This window comes from Phyllostomus hastatus, unplaced genomic scaffold (assembly GCF_019186645.2).
Source record: "Phyllostomus hastatus isolate PE091 unplaced genomic scaffold, TTU_PhHast_1.1 phas_contig_58, whole genome shotgun sequence".
Lineage (NCBI taxonomy): Eukaryota > Metazoa > Chordata > Mammalia > Chiroptera > Phyllostomidae > Phyllostomus > Phyllostomus hastatus.
The window spans coordinates 33088633-33108787 of record NW_025333916.1 but is presented as its reverse complement, the minus strand read 5'-3'; the positions used below and the strand labels follow the sequence as shown (position 1 = coordinate 33108787).

Below are 20155 nucleotides of genomic sequence, written 5' to 3'. Positions count from 1 at the left end.
AGGAGGAAGCAAAACAGATGCCAGCATTAATTCATAATGGATTAACTGTGGTTGAATGGGGAAATGATACTGATATTCCAAGGGAAATCACAAATAATGCACAAAGATGCAGTCTGCTTTTCTTCCTGCTCCTTCAGGCCCTGCAGTGACACAGGAAGGTTTATTCTCTGAGGTACATTTGCCTCTGATCATGTTGTTGATGCCGGTTGCTTGCTGATAATGATGTTGAGTTTAAATTCCACTCTGTTCCATGGAGCTGGAGGTCTCTCAGCCGGAGACACGGGCAGGGAGGACAGGGAGCTGAGGCCTCCGTCTTTACACAATTGCCTGTGACAGCTGGCGCTCGCTCCCCGCAATTATCTCTAATAGCCGCTCGCCTCCCCTCTGGCTGCAGGTGTGGATCGACGCTGCCACCCAGATCTGCTTCTCACTGGGCGTTGGGTTTGGGGTGCTGATCGCCTTCTCCAGTTACAATAAATTCACCAACAACTGCTACAGGTAGGTTATGAGCTCCTGTCCCATCCCCTCCCATAAGAGGATCTGCAAAATCAAGAGGGCATCGCTGATATAGGGGTGGGGGTGTCATAATATGTCCCTGGTTGAAAGGGGGGAAAGGGGAAAAATAGGCTGTGCATGTAAAACCTCTGAGCCAAATGGCTTTCTAAAAAGATTTTATTAGTGTCGCAGGTTCGATTCCCAGTCAGGATACATGCCTGGGTTGCAGGCCATAACCCCCAGCAACCACACATTAATGTTTCTCTCTCTCTTTCTCTCCCTCCCTCCCTTCCCTCTCTAAAAATACATTAGAGAAAGAGGGAAGAGAAGAAGAAAGAGAGGAAGAGAAATATCAATGTGTGGTTGCCTCTTGTGCACCCTGTACTGGGGACCTGGCCCACAACCCAGACATGTGCCCTGACTGGGGCTCGAACTGGTGACCCTTTGGTTCACACCAAATGGCTTTTTAAGTGGAAATTAAAGTGGCATAGCTACAGGCAAAATGTTGATTCTTGTTTTAAGGGAAGTATTGAACACACACGAAGGTGTGTATCACTTTCCTGTGAGGAAGCCTCCTAGGTTCCAGGAGCCGCAGATTCCCCCTGAGGCCCCACCCTGCCCCTCACCCACCCCTGCCCCTCACCCACCACTGCCTCGCTCCTCCTCCCAAAGCCCAGGGTCAGGCTTCTCCCCAGACTTCCCCACAGTGAAGCACCTGCGCATTGTCCCCTCGTCTGCACCTGGGAGTCTGGGTGCTGGAGGGTGTCCTGGACCCTATGCAGAGGCACCCAGGTGAACCAGCATCAGGACAGGCAGGAAAGAGGCAGCACCGTGTACCCACCTCAGCTGTGTCTCCTAGGCTAGAATGACCGGTCTTACCTGTAGCCATATGCTGGAACCAAAATCCTTCTAAAAACAGAAACAGAATTTATCTGGGACCTGCGTTCTTTGACCTTTACAGGCTCTTGTTTATATTCTTTCATATCCTGAGGATAAACTGTGGCAAAGACACACAGATAGTGTGCAGAGCAAAAGGACCAGACAGACCACTGCCAGGGTCACACAAAGGGGGAACTCTGGATGGCAGTCCCTGAGACAGCCCTGCCCGAGCCCACCTGTGCCCCCTAGGCCGGGGCACTCTGCAATGTCCTTCTCCTGGGGCTCCCAGAAGGGCTGACCCACCCCATCCTCCCCTGCTCTCCTCTAGCCCTCAGAGTGGGGTCTTCAGACCAATAGCACCAGCCCCCCAGGAGCAGCAGGAAAACACGTCATCTGGGGCCACCAGACCCACCCTGTCAGAGCCTGCATTTGAACAAGGTGCCCCCTGCCTGACAGCCCCCTCAACACAGGTGGGGACCCCTGTGGCTATCTGTTCTGTCCACCCAGAGCCCCAGCGTCGCTGGTGGGAACTCTCTTGCCTTCAGCACTGCGTCTTCTGTCCTAGGAACCTCTCAGTCCCAGGCAAACATGGTGGTTGATCAATCATCCAAGGGACATGCCCAGAGCCTACAGCCAGGAGGTCCCGGATGGGAGGTCCCCTCCCCACCGGCAGGGCAGCTGGGGGACAGGCCCTGTGGCTGCAGGAGGGACTGGCCATGCGCATTGAGAAACAGGCATAGTAAATTGAGGATGATGACTGGAAACTGAAGGGGCTCCAGTGCTGGGAAGGGGTGTCTTGTTCTCACAGAGATGCCATCATCACCACCTCAGTCAACTCACTGACGAGCTTCTCCTCTGGCTTCGTGGTCTTCTCCTTCCTGGGGTACATGGCCCAGAAACACAATGTGCCCATCGGGGATGTGGCCAAGGATGGTGAGTCCCCCGAGGGCAGGCTGGGACCCCCACACCTCCACCTGTTCTAGGTCAGTTCTCAAAATGTGTTTTCCTGCAAAATGAGGGGGAGATGCACAGGCCTTGGTACCGTAAGAGTTGCTGACCTAAATGGCCACCAGGCAGGGAAAGCTGGGAGACTGGGCACAGATGCGGGTGCTGAGGGGGGACTCTGATTGCTGCAGCCCCCTGGGCTCTTGGGGGTCTGCTTAGTTCTAGTTCATGTTAGAAACCATGGCATAGGCAGCCTTGGGTCGGGTCAGTACAGGCTCCAGGTCTCTTGAGATTGCTGCACCCCCACCCCCGCCTTCAGAACTGTTCTGCAGGTGAGTGGTGAGGGGTCGCCTAGTTTGCCCTGAGTTTGAAGGATTCCCCCTTCTGTTGATGGCTGGGAAGTCCCCTCTTCTGCTGGGGCTGCTCCTTAGACTCAGAAAAGCCCTGTGAGTGCCACCGACTGAGCTTCCTGGGTCATTTTACTCAAGTCAGCGACCTTTCAGGGAGGAAGAAGCAGAGGACCCACCTTTCAGGGAGGAAGAAGCAGAGGACCCACCTCGCCCGTGCCCTGAGCTCTCAGCCAGGCAGCCTCATTATCCCATCCAGTCCCCAGAGAGCTGAATATTAAGCCCCCACTTTGAAAACAGGACACAAAGACTCCCAGATCCAAAACAACCCCTCTGAAACTGCAGAGAAAGAAGGGGGCTGGGGTGAAATCTCCCCATGCTTTCAAGTCCATATTCTATCCTCTAGGAAAAAAAATTAATAAGGGCGGGAGAATGGGAGCATAACGCAAATAAGTACCAAGCAGTGAAATTTACTCACTTGCATTTATGCACCTTCACCGTTCTTTTTGCCCTTTATTATGATAAATAGCAATAACTTGCAAAAATCTCTATTAACCCCTGAAAATCAAGCTGAACATTTTCTATGCATTTGCATGACAAGAAAAGTAAATGTCATTTAGGGCTCTAATTCTCAAAAAAACAGTGTGAAATGTTAACTCAGGCACAGAAATGCAAGGTGAGGGTGTTGACATTAGTTCATCTGAGCTGACGGATGTGTTTCTGGGTTCCCGGATTTATGGCTTTTAGACTTCAGAGCATCTCAAAGAGCCACCCCCTGGCCCTGCATTGGAAAAGGTGCCCCTAACATGGGCCTTTGGGAATCAGAGAGCTCAGCCCAACTCCAGGGCCCATAGGGCCTCTGGGAGCTTGGCCCATCTCTGGCCTTTGTCCCAACCCCTAGAAGAACCGTAAGTGCCCCCCGTTCCTGGCTGGTGCCAACACAGGCCAACTGAGGACTGGGAGAATCAGAAAAGCTATAAGGTGCCTCTGTAAGCAGAGGCTCAGTGGACAGTGCTAGTCAGCTAAGTGTGAGTGTATTCTAAAGGTGACCATGAAAATGGTCAGTTGCCAGCTTCCTGTGGGAATATTTTTTACTTTGGATCGTCCAAGGCCAAGCTGCATTTCATCTTAGGTGGGTCCTGCTGTTCCCATCCCCCTCTCTGTCCAAGCCCACAGTGTTCATTCACCTCTACCCAGATCCCACCTGCTGGGGATGAGGAGCAGGTGTGGTTGCCTACAGCGCCTGTCCTGACCCAGCAATACCAGTCCTAGGATGTTGTAAAAGGGGCTGATCCACGGAGCACTGGCGTGTGCACAGGAGCACGCCCCTTCCCAGCAACACACCACATAGCATTTATGAATGTGGTCTCTGCGTTCAGTCTGTGGTTTTAAAGAGCACATTTAGAATACTTCACAGCACAGAAAATATTTACTACATATCGCTCATGAACCACAGTGAGTGCAAGTGTGTAAGCGTGTGTGTGTGTGTGTGTGTGTGTGTGTGTGTATGTCTGTAACCTGCTCAGGAAGGCCAACCCCAGGGGGTCACTGCATGCTCAGGGACACAGGCAGGCAGGACCCCATAGCTCCTCCCTCTCCTCCCCCAGACCCCACAGCCGGGGTACAGGAGTGATTTGGAGAGCAGCAGGGCCACTGGGGTTGGTGGGACAAGTGAATCAGTCTCCATTGGTTTTGGGCTTCCATTCTCTAGAGTCCAGAGCTGGGTGTCTGCCAAGTTCACAGGAGGAAGGACAGGAGAGGCAGTGATGGGAAAGATTTTGTGCTATTAAATCTGAAGGCACTTGAAAAGGGCTGAGCTGGCCTCTCAGGGGCAGGGAAGGAGGTGTAGACATGAAGTGACATTTGAAGTGACACTCGGTGACAACCAGAGGTTCTGCTTTCAGGGCCAGGGCTGATTTTCATCATCTACCCCGAGGCGCTCGCCACGCTCCCTCTGTCCTCGGCCTGGGCTGTGGTTTTCTTCATCATGCTGCTCACCCTGGGGATCGACAGCGCTGTGAGTGACATCAGCTTTTTCTGTGCCCAGGACTCCGCCCACAACAGCCAGGCTCATCTGCAGCCTCAGATGCTCCCTGGGGTCCCCTAAAGTTTCTGTCCTCACACAGAGCCCCACATGCGTGGCAGGGAGGGGGTCCCATGATTATTTGAGCCCTTTCCTGGGATAGGGTGTTTGGACCAACGTGCCCCTTCTTTTTTCATTTGGGGGCACCAGCTGCACCCTCTGCCTGAGCCTCCATGGACCCTAAACATACACGAGCAAGAGGGCTGCACAGGAAAATAAGGTGACATGACCACACACTTAAGGCAGGTTCCTCATGACTCATCACTTTCCGTGACCCCTTTGCCCCTAGGAGGGATGGCTGCATTTGCAGGGTAGGACAACAGCAGTCTCCAGCCACAGCCCAGGCCTGCCCACTGCATGTTTTATATGTGGCTCTTCATATGTGTGTGCATGTGTGTGTGGTGTATGCTACAGGGCAGACATTAGGCCCTTGTTCATCCCTGGGCCTCCTAGACTCCCTCAGTCTCTGCCCCCACTGCCTGCTCGTACCCCCACTGCCTGCTCATGCCCAAGAGCTCAGACCTCAAGGTCCTCGTGACTGGCCTTGTTTGCCTGAGCTTTCTACAAAGTACAGAGACCCTCTCCATGAGAACACTGGTCATGCTCCATAGCTATCCACCTCCTCTCCCACCAGTCCAGTCACTAGCCCCTCGGGGTGGACCACATCCTTGAACGGCATGTCTGGTGGGGATGCAGTCGTGACAGCATTTCCTGGGGGAGGTGGTCTCGACAGAGTGGGACAGCGAGGGTCCCCAGATAGTCAGGGTGACGTGAACAACACTGCATCATGACATTCAGAGTCAGGAAGGGTTCGCGTGTTAGCCATACAGCACCTCTCTCCCCACACCAGGACTTTGTAGTGGCTGGAAAGTCACCACCAGTGGACCGAGTGTCCATCCCCAGTCTTCTCCCCCCAGTGGCTGTGCCATAAGAGAAGCCCACTCAAGGACTGTCTTGTCCTTAAGGCATTCTGCACCCTGGACACCATGCAGTTCCCACTCCATGTCCATTTTCCAGGAGAACATCCACTGAATGACATGTAAATCGCACCAGGATGTGGTGCGAGTGACCCCCCAGCACGTCCCCTGCTCTGTGTTGGCTGCAGATGGGCGGGATGGAGTCAGTGATCACCGGGCTCATTGATGAGTTCCAGCTTCTGCACAGGCACCGGGAACTCTTCACTCTCTTCATCGTCCTGGCCACCTTCCTCCTCTCCCTCTTCTGCGTCACCAATGTACGTACAGACTCAGTTTCACCTGATGATGTCTCATTAGCACTTGGCACTGGGTGGCAAGGCTGGTGCTGTCGGGCCAGACAGAGTCACAGCTTTTCTAAGAGCTGCATCTCCACAAAAAAACAACCCTCAACTTATATTCAGGTAGTTGTGGTCTCAGTCAGGGTAGCTATGGTCACCCTCAGGGTAGCCATGGTCACATGCATGGTAGCTGTGGTCACGTGGAGTAGCTATGGTCACACAGAACAGCTATGGTCACATGGAGTAGCTACGGCACAAGTGGAAACTTGGTCTAGTGTTACTTCAGCACCTGGACAGCTCCCTGGAAGGTGCCCTTGATTCAGCCTCCCTCCTGTTGGATTTGTGGGGCTGGAGGGAGGCCAGTCCACAGGGTGCAGGGCACCCAGGTCACCTCCTTTCCCCATAGAGGCCCTGCCAAGTTTGGCATTTCGTTGCTTTCATTTCTAATGGCACCTGAAGCCCTGAGAAATGGGAAGAGGTCATCTTTATTTTTTTTTGGTAATAGATGTGTTCCTAGGAAGTTGCGGGTGGATTGAATTTCAATGACTCCAATCAGACTTTATAGGGGGTACAACAGAATCTGTCTGTAAACTGAACCCAGAGGCCAGGTTTATGTTTTGGGAAAAACACTTGCACGGGTGAGGCTTTCGCCAGCCAGGCGTGCCACACCAGGACATGCGGGGTTCAGCAGGCGCTCCCCTCTCTTCCAGGGTGGCATCTACGTCTTCACACTGCTGGACCATTTTGCAGCTGGCACATCCATCCTCTTTGGCGTGCTCATCGAGGCCATCGGGGTAGCCTGGTTCTACGGTAAGGACAAGCCTTTCCTGGGGGCTGGTGTGCTTCACCAGTGGGAGAGCTAGCCTCTGTGCCGTCTCTGTGACTGGCAGGGCTGGCTGCCTCTCACTTTGTTGCTATGCCACTTCCTTTCTGGTAAAGCTGCCTTGAAAAGCGATGAATATTAGCTCTAGGATGCTGAGTTGTGGTGACCACAGCAACACAGAGATGAGAAGCTTCTCAACATGAAACATGAGAAGCTTGGAAACCGTCATTCCATCGGTTTAATGAAGACAGTCTGGATGGTACCCCAAAATCCTTATGTTGGTCAGAGGCATTCAGTGTGGCCACTTAATTATGCTATTAAGATGCCCTAATTGGTTCTTAAGAAAGAATGGTTTCCTGGGATGTTGGAACACTAGCACTGGTGGAGGTGAGGTCTGTGTCCAGCTAACCAGGAGGTCACTAGCCCCCAAGACACCAGAGAAACAAGCTGAGTCTGCTCCTTGTCAGAGAACATGATTAACAAAGGCTCTTCATCAGTCGTTGTGTTTCAAGGTGCCCCTGCTCATGCATCAGCTCCTACAGCACAGAACTCCTTACCCACCAAAGACATCACTGCTCACCTGACCCTAGGCTCTTCCAGGTCCAGGTGCTTCTTCATAAGTTAGAACTGTGAGTCCTACAAGGCTGGGGGCCTGCTGGTCAGCAGATGACCCCCAGACGAGGCTTGGCCCCAGCCTGCAGCCATGGCCTTCCATCTGTCCTGGCATGGAGACCAAGCATCATTTAACAGCATCAGAAAACCCCTGAGGAGGCTTTGCCCTTCCCCCAAGTGCTGGCCTGGGCAGGCCACCCACCTCTCTTCTCAGTTTTCTCTCCCATAAAATGGACCATGGTGCCAACCCAGCTCACCTGACCAGGTGTCTTTGAGGGAAATAGGTGCATGGATCCGAACACATATGTACTGAAGCTAAAGACCTGATGTTGCACAAACCCCAGCTTCCTGTGACCCCTCATCTCACAGAGGGGGTCATATTCTCTGCCTTGGAGCCATGGAAACTACAGTTTATTAACCTGCCCTGGCTTTGAGAGGTTTAACTGACAGTTGCATCTTGAGAACATTTTTTTCAATTATATTTGTTCTACAGAAAAAGAAAATATTGAACTCTCATTCAATAGGGAAATATTGAAGGAAATACTGTATTTTCATTGGCGCCTTGAATCAATACCTCATCATCACTCCCCTACCCCCAAAATAACACCTCACAGAGCGAGAGAAGCTTCAAGTTTCACCCATAGCCATGAACCCACTGCTCGTGGAGGCTGGAGGGAACCTGGCTAGACAGTGGTTGTCTGCTCCCCAAGTCTGCTCCCCAAACCCTCAGAAGACAGAGATCTGCATCATTTCTCCAAGAGCAATTCACATCCCTCTAATATAAGAAAACAAAGCCTGCATCAGAATACACTGACCTACTGGTGCACCAAGGGGCCCTGTGGGTCTCAGCGCTGATGGCCCAGTGCCAGGCAGGGTTGCCCTGGACCTGCTCCTGGGGCTGAGTCCGGAGGGGCTGTGGGGTCCCAAGCGGACACTCCCCTCTTTGCTGGCCTTTGGGTTTGTCCTTCTCCATTCTTCTTTGCCCCCAGGTCCATTTTCACGTCCAGGGTTTTGATGATGGGACTGGAGTGTGAGAGGGAATTCTGAACAGAGGTCCTTTCTGATATGTCCCCACATGTGGTGCCTACGAGACTTGCACAACAAGCTCAGCAAACCAGCCGCAGCAGTACGACCTGAGCCCAGGCTAAATGCGGGGCAGGAAAGCCCTCTTTTAGGATCTCCTGGAGAAAATATTGGTCATCTAGGAATAGCTTTCCTTTAACAATGATGCTTATACATACAGTAATGGAATACTATTCACCCTTTAAAAAGGGAAAATCCTGACCCGTGCTGCCACGGGGATGGTCCCAGAGGACTCTGTGTTGAGTGAGATAAATCAGTCCCAAAAGGGAGAATCCTGTGTGCATTCACCCAAGGAGGTTCCTAGAGCTGTCACATGCGTAGAGACAGGCAGCAGCAGGGTGGCTCCCCGGGCTGGGGGAGAGGGCAAGGGGGCCACTCTTTAATGAGCTCAGAGCCTCAGTTTGGGAAGATGGAAAAATTCTAGAGATCAATGAAGGTGATGGCTGCACAGTGATGTGACTGTGCTAAAGGCCACAGAACTGTTCACTTAAAGATGGTTAGGATGGTAAAGTACATATTTACCACAGATTTTTAAGAGAAAAAGCAGTGACTGCAGCAGGCGGGCAGACACAGCTGTGGGACATGGGGAGGACCCAAGGTGAGCAGAGGGTGGACAGTGGTCAGGCAGAGTGGCTGCCTTCCCATGGGTCTCCTTGAGTGGTCCTTAGGACTGAGGAGCAAAGGTCACTCAGTGTCACCATGGGGGACATGTGTGGGGACCCCCGGTCAGCAAGACCACTGGGCAGTCTGGGGTGGGGCTGGTCCCTACAGGAGGCAGCCTGAGCTTGAAGTCCCCTGGGGTGGGCCGGGGGTCTGTGCGGACCAAGGTGCTTGCCTAGGTCTTGTGGAAAGTGCTGTGCTGACCTCACCACTTGGCTCTCCCAGGCGTGCGGCAGTTCAGTGATGACATCAAGCAGATGACCGGGCAGCGGCCCAGCCTCTACTGGCGGCTGTGCTGGAAGTTCGTCAGCCCCTGCTTCCTCCTGGTAAGGGCCCAAAGGCCACGCAAAGGTTCCTGCTCTGCCCCAGCTCTCAAGCCTACTCCAGGGTCAGTGGTGGTGGCCGCAGGCAGGTTGTCACTTGGGTGCGTGAATGTGCTTGAGGCTGGAGAGGGGGTTCCCTGCTTCCCAGAGACCGGAAGGGCAGGCTGGTCCCAGAAATCCTCTCCGGTCTCCCGAAGGTATGCCCCACCCCCACTAGACCCACTGAGAAACCTCACATGCAGGGTGGTCTTCCCACAACGAAGGCCCTCACGTGTCCTGCATTTGGCCACCCCTCTGTGTTAGAGGGAAGGCCTGAGATGAGTGGGATTATTGATCTCCTGCCTTGAGGACCAATGTAGAATTTAGACCTCTGGGGTAGACAAGTGCTCAGTCCAGAGGGCAGAGTGATGTGGATTCTGCTACAGCTCTGCCCCCAGGGGCCCCCCAGGCACGGGCACCTCTCGTGTCCACTAGCTGCCTGGCTTTTATTGTCTGGGCCTAGTCCACACGCGCCTGTTTTAGTTGAGAGCACAGGCACAGCATTTGTTACAGGCAGCCCATGGCTCCTTCCGCGCGGCACACTGCAGCAGCAGGTTGAGTGGCTGTGACTGAGACCCGATGGCTCTCGACACCTGAACTCTCCTGGCAGGTCTGAACAGGTGGCTCCAGGTGGCCATTCAAGGCCAAGTTCATGTCTGAGTGGAGAGCCCAGGAGCTGTGCAGAGAGACCAGCACCCCCTGGCCCCTGGCTCTCCTCTCACCCCAGCCAGCCCAGTGGTCACCTGAGGGAGGCCTGGGATGGACAGGCAGCTCAGGCAGACCCCATCACAGACCAGCCCAAAGGCTAGTAAGTGAAAAAGAAAGAGAGGCATCAAAAGTTCAGTGGTATGAACGGTGCTTCTCAGAGAGCCACGCCCGAACATTCGGAAGCTGCTTGTCTCCCCCTCCTGGCAGCCTGAGGCCCGTCTCCAGTACGTCCATCTCCCCACAGTCCAGAGGGTGAAGGCTGTGGATGTGTGAACTGGAGAAGGGCGAGGTGTTCTTGGGCTGCTCTACTTGCTCAGGTCCCCTGGATGGGACAAGGTGTGAGGTTGTCAAAGGCCAGCTGGGGGCATTCCCACTAGTCAAACTCAGAAAGAAGTGAGAGGACGTGTGTCTCAGGAACACTGTCCTGTGACAGCAGCTCAGGATTCATAGGGCAGCTGCAGAAGCAGCCCCACCGCCTGAGTTCCCTGGTTTGCAGGGCCGGGGTCCTTAGAGCTGTGGTGGCTGGGAGACCCACCGCCCTGACTCTGGCTCCATTCCACCTCTGTGCCCACACCCCCGCCCCCCGTCTACCAGCCAAATGTCACCGCATGACCTCTGCCCTTGCTTTCAGTTTGTGGTCGTGGTCAGCATCGTGACCTTCAGGCCCCCGCACTACGGAGACTACGTTTTCCCTGAGTGGGCCAATGCGCTAGGGTGGACCATCGCAGCATCCTCCATGTCCATGGTGCCCATCTACGCAGCCTACAAGTTCTACAGCTTGCCCGGGTCTCTGCGGGAGGTGTGTATGCGGCCAGGACCCCTTACCCCTCCAGTCACCTGATCATGAGGCCACCAACTACATCAAGTGGCCTCTCACTTCCTGCTGGCAAACTCCACACATAAACTGCATAAAATCTCGGTACCCTAGGCAGCTGGGGCTGTGGGAGGGTCCCCTAGGGCTGCAACACTGGAGAGGAAATCTGGCCTCAGTGAGTCAGAAATGGCAGCTGCTGAGAGATGGGCCCTGGAGGACCAGCGAGGAGGGCAGCTGCTCTCTGTCTAGGCCCAGGGCCTGGGCCATTTGGGCAGGAGGTGGAAGGAAGGCCAGCTTCCTAGAGCAGCTTTCTGTCCCATTCTTTCTGAATGGGACAGAAAGCAGATGCCTCTCCTCCTGTGTGGCATGTAAGATTCAGGTGCCCTGGGGCCCAATGTAGGCCAGTGGGAGCGAGTGCTGTTTACCTTCACTCGGAGCCCACCACAAGCCGATGTGGAGACAGGAATTCTCCAGCATCTGCCTTATCAGCTTGTGCCACAACTGCTCCAGGGTCTAGGGGGACCCAGATGTCAGTTCCTACAGCTGACAACGGGCCCACTGGGGAGCCTAGTCACCTCGCTGAGCATGTGCCAGTGCCCACGGTCTCTCCATCTCTCCTAGAAAGTGGCCTATGCCATAACCCCCGAGAAGGAGCACCAGCTGGTGGACAGAGGGCAGGTGCGGCAGTTCACGGTGAGTGCATGCCGCTCCCCCCACCATCCCCCCACCTGTTGCAGATGGGTCTGGAGAACAAGGCTTATCCCTGAACCACAGCCCTCAGAAAGCTGGGAGGCTCATTTATTCATTCAGCAAATGCTCCCTGACACCACCTTCTGCAAACCCCTGACCTGAGGACGGGCAGGGAGCAGATGAAGTATATCAGATGCAGATGGGCCTGTGGGGAAAGAGAAAGCAAGAGAGGGGCAGAGCGTGACTTGGGGCCCACCAAGGAGGTGGCGTCTGTGTGAAGCAAGGGGCCTGCATTCCCGGTGGGGACACAGCAAGGAGAAAGGCCCTGAGGGGTGGGCAGGGCAACTGTAGGATCAGTAAAGGATGCATGCCCTGCTGGGGGATGAGCGGGGGAGACAAGCCTGGAGCAGCCCAGGCCACGTGCAGGAGGCGAGAGGCTCCCGAAGGTCTAGAGCTGGGATCTGATGGAGCCCAGATCTGATGACATTTGACAGCATCACTCAGGCCGCTCTATTGAGGTGGGGCTGCAGGGTGTCTGGGGGCAACAACAGGAGGCTCCAGGTGGGAGACGGTAGGGGTCATACCAGGCCTGTGGCAGTATTTATTCTTTCTCCCCACCCTACAGCTGGGAGGCATCTGCTCACACGTGAGCTTCCACCTGCATTTATCACATGCCATGGAGCAGCTGCGGAAAGGGCCCAAACACTGTTGAGAGACAGAGTAAACACATGACACATTTTAACTCCCACACCCTCCGAGGGGGCCCCTGAAGCATGGAGAGGCTGAGACCACCACACAGTCACATAGCTGGTCAGGGGGAGGCGAGCTGGCAGGCACTCCTGCTCCCATCACCTCCTGAGACAGCCCCAGACCAGGTGAGGGCCGAGTCGGGGCACCAACGTCAGCTGTGAGTGCTGGACGGCCAGTCCCTCCAGGACTTGAAGGCCGCCTTGACTCAGAAACCACCTAAGGGCGTGATTTCAGGCAGGCATGGACCAGGGAGGTGTGTGGGCACAGAGAACTTTCTCGTACACAGTTTGAAGGGCGGATGCCTTGGTGCAGGGTCCTATTCTTGCTCTTCTTACTCTCTCATTTATTTCCACTCCTGTCTTTATTGTTTCTTCATTCTTCTTTCTTTGGGTTTACTCTGTTATGCTCTTGTCAACATCTTAATTTAGACCTTGGATCACTAATTTTCAGCCTTTCAGTTTTCTGATATAAGCCTTCAAGGCTATGAAATTCCCCTGAAAATGCCCTGCATGCTGTATTCCACAACATTTAACAGCATTTTTCTTATTATTCAGTTAAAAGCATATTTTAATATTTATTGTGATTTCTTCAAGTCTGCTTGTAAATTTCCAAATGTGTGGGAATGTTTCATGTGTCTTTTTGTTATTGATTTCTAAATTAATCACTTGGTGCCTGGACACCTATGCTACCTATTCTTTGAAGTGTGTTGAGATTTCTCTGTGGGTGAGTATCTGATCCACTTATCAACATTACTTATTCAAATTTTAATATTTATCATTACTTAAATTTTTCTTTATGTGTATCTCTAATTGTTGATACAATGCTCTCCTTCTGTTCATTAGATTAGGCTTCTATGTCTTGTTCTTCACACCTTCTACAACTTTGCTAACTTAACTCTGCTTGACCATGAGTAACAAAGAGATATTTACGTAATATCCTGCCCTGATAGCAAATTCGCCCAATTTCCCCTGCAGTGGTACCAGTTTTACTTATACAAGTTCTCTGGGGTAGATACATGTTTAGAGTTATCTCATCTTCCTGGCAGCCTGCGCCATCTTCTCTCCCTTGTGATACTTTTGCTCTTCAAGTACTTTTTGTCTGAAACAAATACAGCTGCACTAGGTTTCTTTTGAGTTTGCCTGAAATATCTTCTGCAGACGTTTAATTTTCAACTTTGCAATGAGCTTAGAATGAAGGTGTTGTGTTTTTGTTTTTTTCAAAACTTGCATATACCTGGAATGTTTTACTCTGACAATCAGGCAGATTAATCCATTTACACTTGTAAGTTTTGATTTGTTTGGTCTTTTTCACTTTATTTGTCCCATTTTCAATGTTTATTTTTCACCTTGATTACCTTTTATGGATTAATTTTAGGGGATTTTTTTCTTATTCTACTTTTTTCTTTGTATATGTTTAGGACTTTATTCTATTCCTTTAATAGCAGTACGTGGAATTATATCATGCATATTTCAGCTCAAATATAAAGTTAAACAATTTGCAACCCCCATTCTGAATACTACAAGGATTTAAATCTTCCTTCTGCTGATTAATATGCTATTAGTGTCCAATAGCTCATTTCTGTCTCTTTAACCTACAAATTAGACATAATTGTTGTTGTTGTTATCACTGTTGCTATTTTGTACAGAAATATCCTCTTGTATGAACGTGCGTGTCTAGTGTTTATTTGTTCATTATGCTTTTTGGCACATATATCTTTTTTTCTGAGGATCATTTACTTGATTTTCAAAAACACATCCTTCAGACATTCCCTTAAAAATAGGTCTCCTGATAAACTCCCACACCTTTGCAAGTCCATACATGGCCGTCTTTCGCCCTCACTTGGGAAAGAGTTTTCATGGGCACAGCCTGGGAGCCACAGCCGCGCCACCTGCCCTCCACCTCGTGGCTGCCCGACTGTGTCCCACCTGACGGACAGTTCCCCTTCACTTCATCCCTGGATGCTGCATTACGTCCACATATGTCTTGTGAAATGTGCATCATTGTAACTTGCATACGTCGCCTTTAAAACATGTTTTATGTAGCTGCCCTGTAATCTGACAGTTGCACCCTCTCTGGGGTCCATGGGGTCTGAAGTCTCTGATTGCTCTCACCTCACTCAGGGTGGGCTGCAGCCATGTCCCTAGTCTCCTTATGCATGAACTCATGGCTTAATCTTAATCCATGGGAGCTCTGAGATGCCCCCAGCACATCTTCCTCCAGAGAAGGTTGCCTTCTGCTGCTGACCATGGCCAGGACAGAGGCTTGGGGCTTGGAGCTGGGGCCCCAGGCATGGCCCCCCTTGCCCACCAGCTCCCCTTACAGAGCACCTGGGCTCTGCCAGTGCTGGTGTCACCAGTTGGTCACCTCAGGCCCTCTGGAGCCCCCACCTTGATGTGGGTGATAGGGTAGCCCTGCAGCGGGACCAGTGGCAGGTTGGGCTGGGTCAGAAAGAAGCTCTGCATGCTCTTGTTTTGAAAATGCTTAAAAAGTGCGGTTCTTACCATTTAGTGATAGAATGGCTTGTGCTCAAAAATAGGCTGAACTCCCAGCTGCATAATAGGCGATGACATTTGCAAGAAGACTAAATAGCCATCCTGTCGATTTCATCTGTCCTGAGCGGTCATGAGGCCTGCTCCCGCACCTGTTGGGGTCAAGCAAGGACATGGAACTGCAGGGTGCAGCCCTTCACTGCAATGGACCAGCAGCACCCAGATAGTAGCCACGGGAGCCTGGGTGGGGGGGTTCACAGGTGACATGCATGCTGGTGGGGGGTGACATCTTAAACCAGCCCCAGATTTGCTGCTGTGCAATGTTTGGCTGGCAACTAAGTGCACAGTGTCGAGGGCCACCGTGGCCACTGGATCCATGTGTTGGCCTGTTGCTGAAGCTGTGCTCCCCAACTTCCCTTTGTCAAGTGGTGATGACTCATCCACAGGAGGTTTAACAAGCATTAGGTCTAGGTTGCCCCAGGCACAACACTGGCCCAGCCCCCCTGAGCCTCCCAGGCTGTGTCCACACCATTCTCTCTGCTGAGACCTCTCACAGCTACCAGCCAGTCACTGGCTTCTCAGTTCACATCTAAATAAACCCTGTTTCCTTCACAGCTGCGCCACTGGCTCATGGTATAGAGGGCAGTGGAGAAGGAAGACCCTGGGCAGCTGTCCCACTGCAGGAGAGACACAAACCTAGATGGAAAACCTGAGCTTGGACGGAAAGGAGGGTTGCTCTACCATTTAACTTCTGCTTTACTGGAAACACACAAGAGCTTTATCTTCTGACTGTTTACACCCTCATGCCACGGGGAGAGGACCTGCCGTCCGTCCTGTGTCGCTGTGTAACTTAGTAGATCTGTGCCCATTCCCGCAGGTAGAAAACATCGTGTTCCTTCATGTCACGCGGCTCCCCCATCCCTCTGCCGCCGTCCAGAGCACAGGTCTCGCTCCAACTGTGCGCTGGGAAGAAATACAGTAATTAGAGGCGCACTCTGCGAGAGCCCCAGTGCTCACAACAGCTTCCCAAGTCATTTGTTTTGTTCGTATTTAAAAAGCCAAACATTGCATTTTGCCTAATTGTGAAATTAGGTAAAATGGTGAAATGGAAGAGACCGTGCAAAGGGTGACCAAGTGGTGGGGAACGGGGAGGGCTCGTGTCTTCTTGTGACACATGCGGTCTATTCAGAGCCACCGAGGGTGAGGGTCCCATGTGTGATGGGAGTGCCGTTTATTTCCTTGCAGCAAAGAAGAACAAACTCGGTGGAATCTGTGTGGCTGCCACAGTTCTTGTCTGATGTGGGTCCGGTTCAGCTCATGGTCACCACGCTGTGGACCCCGGCCCTGGGAGAAAGTGTGCCCCCAGGGAGCAGGGGTGCGTCCCCAGCTGGTGGACCCTGACTGTGCAGAGACACGAAGGCAGGCAGCCTGAAGACCTCACCAGGTGCAGCCTTGAGCTGTGACCTTGGGAACAAGACCCCGCCAGAATTTTATTTCTCTCAGGCATAAATCATATCAATAACAACACTTTTTAAGTTAGGGAATGGCTTTTTAAAATCATATTTACCTGTGAATCAAAACCAATTCTCAGAATGCAGGGTTGGTTTCTAAAAACCTGTTTCCTGTTCCAGTTGTTGTCTGTGAGAATATTAGCAAAAGTGAGAGAAGACCGTTGGCCAAGGGTTGCCCACCTGGACGGAAGGCGCCGTGGGTCATCACAACGCACTGGGCTGTGGACTGCACGCTCCACGCAGCTCTGTGCCCTGCAGAGACATCCCACTGTGCGTGCTGGCCATGCAGAGCCCTCTCAGCATCCCCTGCCGTGGACTGTGATCCCAGGGGTTGTGGAACTTGCTGCCTGGGGGGAGGGGAAACACTGGCCTGTCCCTGGAGATTGTCATCCTTGTAGCCAAGAGGAATCAGGTCTGCCATCTCCTTTCGGGGAGTATCGAAAGCTCCGTGTAGAACACCAGTGTTGTCAGTGTCTGTCTGTGTCCATACTCAGCATCACCAACAATAAAAAAATGTATGCGGGAAAGACAACCATGGCTGTGTGGCCACATTTTTTGTTCAACCTCCTTGTTTTTCTGGGCCAGCTGCCTTGGGCTCGCAGCTTCACCCCCTCATGGGGTCTTCACCCGGCACCTGCCAGCCCAGAGGGAGCACAGCCTGGACCCTGAAGGTCTGCTGGGCTTACCCTGGACCCCACCCAAGACCCATACCTGCTGTTTCCCTGGTACCCACTGCTCAGGCCAACCTAACACTTTCCTGCCTGCCTCTCTCGAGCCCCCATCTACCCCATCAGCTCCCCTGCAGGCTCCTGTGTGGGCAGACTCCAGCTACCGCCCCTGCCTGGGCCAAGGGCCTGTTCCAGGGACATGCCACCAGAGTCTTAAGGGGCGCCCTATCCTCCATCCCTGACAGTCTTTAATCTACTTTGTGGCTAAAGAGTTCCTTCCAGATACCAGTCTGCTCAGGTCACAGCCTAGAGATCTCTGTGGTTTGTCATTATACTTAGAATAAACACCAGCTCTGTGATCCACGTGGTCAGGCAGCCAGTTGCCCCTGCCAGGCTATGGCCAACATGCTAGGACACTGGTCACCCTGCCAGACCTTCCAACCCTGCCCCCAACAAGGGCATCCAGAAGACACACCCACATCAGGGCCTTCTTGCCCCTACCCCTACATGATCGTGCTTGCCCCAGGTCCCCAAAGAACATCCTCATTTCCTTTGGATCTCATTTTGCCAGGAACCATGCAACCCACATAGAGTCTGCCCATTTGGCCCCATCACCAATCCAGCCACACACCGTGTGCTATGCCTCAACTGTCCGGTGCTTGCTGCTGCTGCTTCCCTGGGGTGCTGCCTGCCCCATGGCTGTGACCCTCCACTCCCACTCTCAGCTCCGCAGTGCCTCCACCTCTGTCAGCCATCACAACAGACCCTGGGCTGGATGCAGAGCCTGCCCCAAGGGGACAAAGTGAGCTGACCTCAGTACTATTATGATCATTCCGTCCCCTGGTCTCGGGGTGCCTCAGAAACAGGCGTGGTACACTTTGACTAACTGTTCACAGCCTCACAGGACCCTGGCCTGTTCTATTCCAGCTGTGCCCTCGCGCCAGGTGCAGTGTGAGCACCTGCAGGTCATGAAACAAAGGTCTGACTGTGGCCACAGCCCCCCCACGGAGGCTTCCAGGTGTCACATTCCAGGTGGGGAGAACTCCTGGAAGCCAAGCTGTCCTTTCTTGCATATCCTCCCACACAGGGACACGTGCATATGTACACACAGCATGCACACTACCCGTGTCACATGAATACACATGCCCGCATGCTGCACATGTCATACACACACCACTATCACATATGCGAACACCTGCGTGTACACATGCCTATAAGCCCCCACACAGTGCATGCTTCATGTCACACATTAGCATGTATATGCATACATACACACTCTCACACGGGGTCCACTGCAATCAGCAGAGATCCTTATGGTGAGCTGGACCCAGCCTGGGAGCTGCATGGCTCTCTGGATAGTCCCAGGGAGCAGTTTTGTGGAGCCTGGCCACCCCAGACCTACTGAGGGTTGTTGTCTCAGCAGCCACTGTTACAATGGGAGAGTGCTTGGTTCTGGGCTGTGGTTCCTCCTGGGCAGCCAGACAGACAGCCACATGCTGTCCAGAGCTGTGCCACTAATGGAAGTGACAAAGGGTTTACACCCTGAATATGTTAAGAACTCCTACAAATCAATAAGGAAACCAGGGACAACCCAATTAGAAAATGAGCAGGAATCTGAATAGGCACACAAAAGGAGACAGGTCCAAATGGCCAAGGACCCCATGAAAAGATGCTCGACATCACCAGTAGTCTAGGACGTGCAGGGCAAGCTACAGTGTGACTCCCCCTCAGCCTGCCACACCAGGAAGAGTCAAGGGGTCAGACATTCCCCACACCGATGAGGCAACGGGAACTCAAACACATTTCAGGCACAAGAGTAAATTACACGTGACCTGAAAAGGGCTGAGTGTGTATCTGTGAGGTCGAACCACAGTAGCAAATGCTGCAAGCTCCCTGTCCGGCATATGGGATTTCTTTTGCCATCGAGTGTGGCACCTGCTGCAGGTACACACAGCTCACATCTGGAACCACCCCAGGGGCTGCCTGGGTGACTGGGCCCCTCACCCACAGACTCCTGGGGCTCGGGCCTAGGCCTGCCCAGGGATGGGGGCAGCAATTGCCCATCACTGACCATGTGCAAAAGCCCCGCCCTGGTCTGTGCCCCGGAGCACCCTGGGGGCAGGCTGGACTTGACTACCCCTGAAATCATGCCCGTTCTTAGCCCCCACCCATTTCTTTCCTATTTTCTCCTGAGAGCCCCCTCCACTGAATCAGGGGAACCCTCATTTCAGGCTCTGCTTCTCAGGACTTCCAGCCTAAGGAGAAGTGCACCCACAAACACAACAATTCCACCTCCAACTATGTGCCCAGCAAAACACATACATGTGTGTCTGCCACAACACACCTGTGAGAGTTCACGAATAGAACATGGAAACTACAAGATTGCTGGTAAACACGGGGTGAGTACATTTCAGCTGGTAAGGGAAGACCTGTTGACAGATGGCATTGACTTCTGCACCCCATAAAGAGACAGTAAAGTCCTAACCCCTGGCACCTCATTGGAAATGTATCATTACTATTATGTTAGTGCGGCATCAGAGGGTATATGAGAGCATTAGAGTATAGCATTATAGGAGACATGAGAGAATGAGAGGGTAGATAGGATTAGAGTTCTTGTTGCTCCACAAATTCACTAACACAAGGAGTTGTCATCTTTCAAATGTCAGCTTTGTGGGTGTGCAGTGGTAGTCTCACACAGGAAATATATTTAATGGAATGTAATTAGCTAAGATGAGGTCATACTGGAGTGGAGAAAGCTTAATCCAATATGACTGGTGACCTTATAAGGAGAGGAGAGCCCCGGCCAGGTAGCTCAGTTGGCTAGAGCACTGACCTGAACTGCCAAGGTTGCAGGTTCAATCCCTGGTCAGAGCACATGCAAGAAGCAACCAGTGAAAGTATAAATTAGGGGAACAACAAATCAGTATCTCTCTCTCTCTCATCAATATGAAAAAAAGAGGAGGTAGACACAGAAACTCAGC

The 20155-nt window shown here is 52.6% G+C and overlaps 1 protein-coding gene across 1 annotated transcript in view; it reads left to right on the top strand.

Moving 5' to 3' along the window:
* The window catches only part of SLC6A3 (solute carrier family 6 member 3), a 36444-nt gene extending 20784 nt beyond the window's left edge, over nucleotides 1–15660 (top strand). Inside the window, exons 7-15 of the mRNA XM_045848123.1 lie at nucleotides 395–498; nucleotides 2183–2307; nucleotides 4571–4683; nucleotides 5855–5983; nucleotides 6715–6814; nucleotides 9408–9508; nucleotides 10884–11051; nucleotides 11688–11759; nucleotides 15611–15660. Coding sequence (XP_045704079.1) covers nucleotides 395–498; nucleotides 2183–2307; nucleotides 4571–4683; nucleotides 5855–5983; nucleotides 6715–6814; nucleotides 9408–9508; nucleotides 10884–11051; nucleotides 11688–11759; nucleotides 15611–15634 — 936 coding nt within the window. The 3' untranslated portion in view covers nucleotides 15635–15660. The remainder of the gene's footprint in view (nucleotides 1–394; nucleotides 499–2182; nucleotides 2308–4570; nucleotides 4684–5854; nucleotides 5984–6714; nucleotides 6815–9407; nucleotides 9509–10883; nucleotides 11052–11687; nucleotides 11760–15610) is intronic.
* Nucleotides 15661–20155: the final 4495 nt, after the last annotated feature.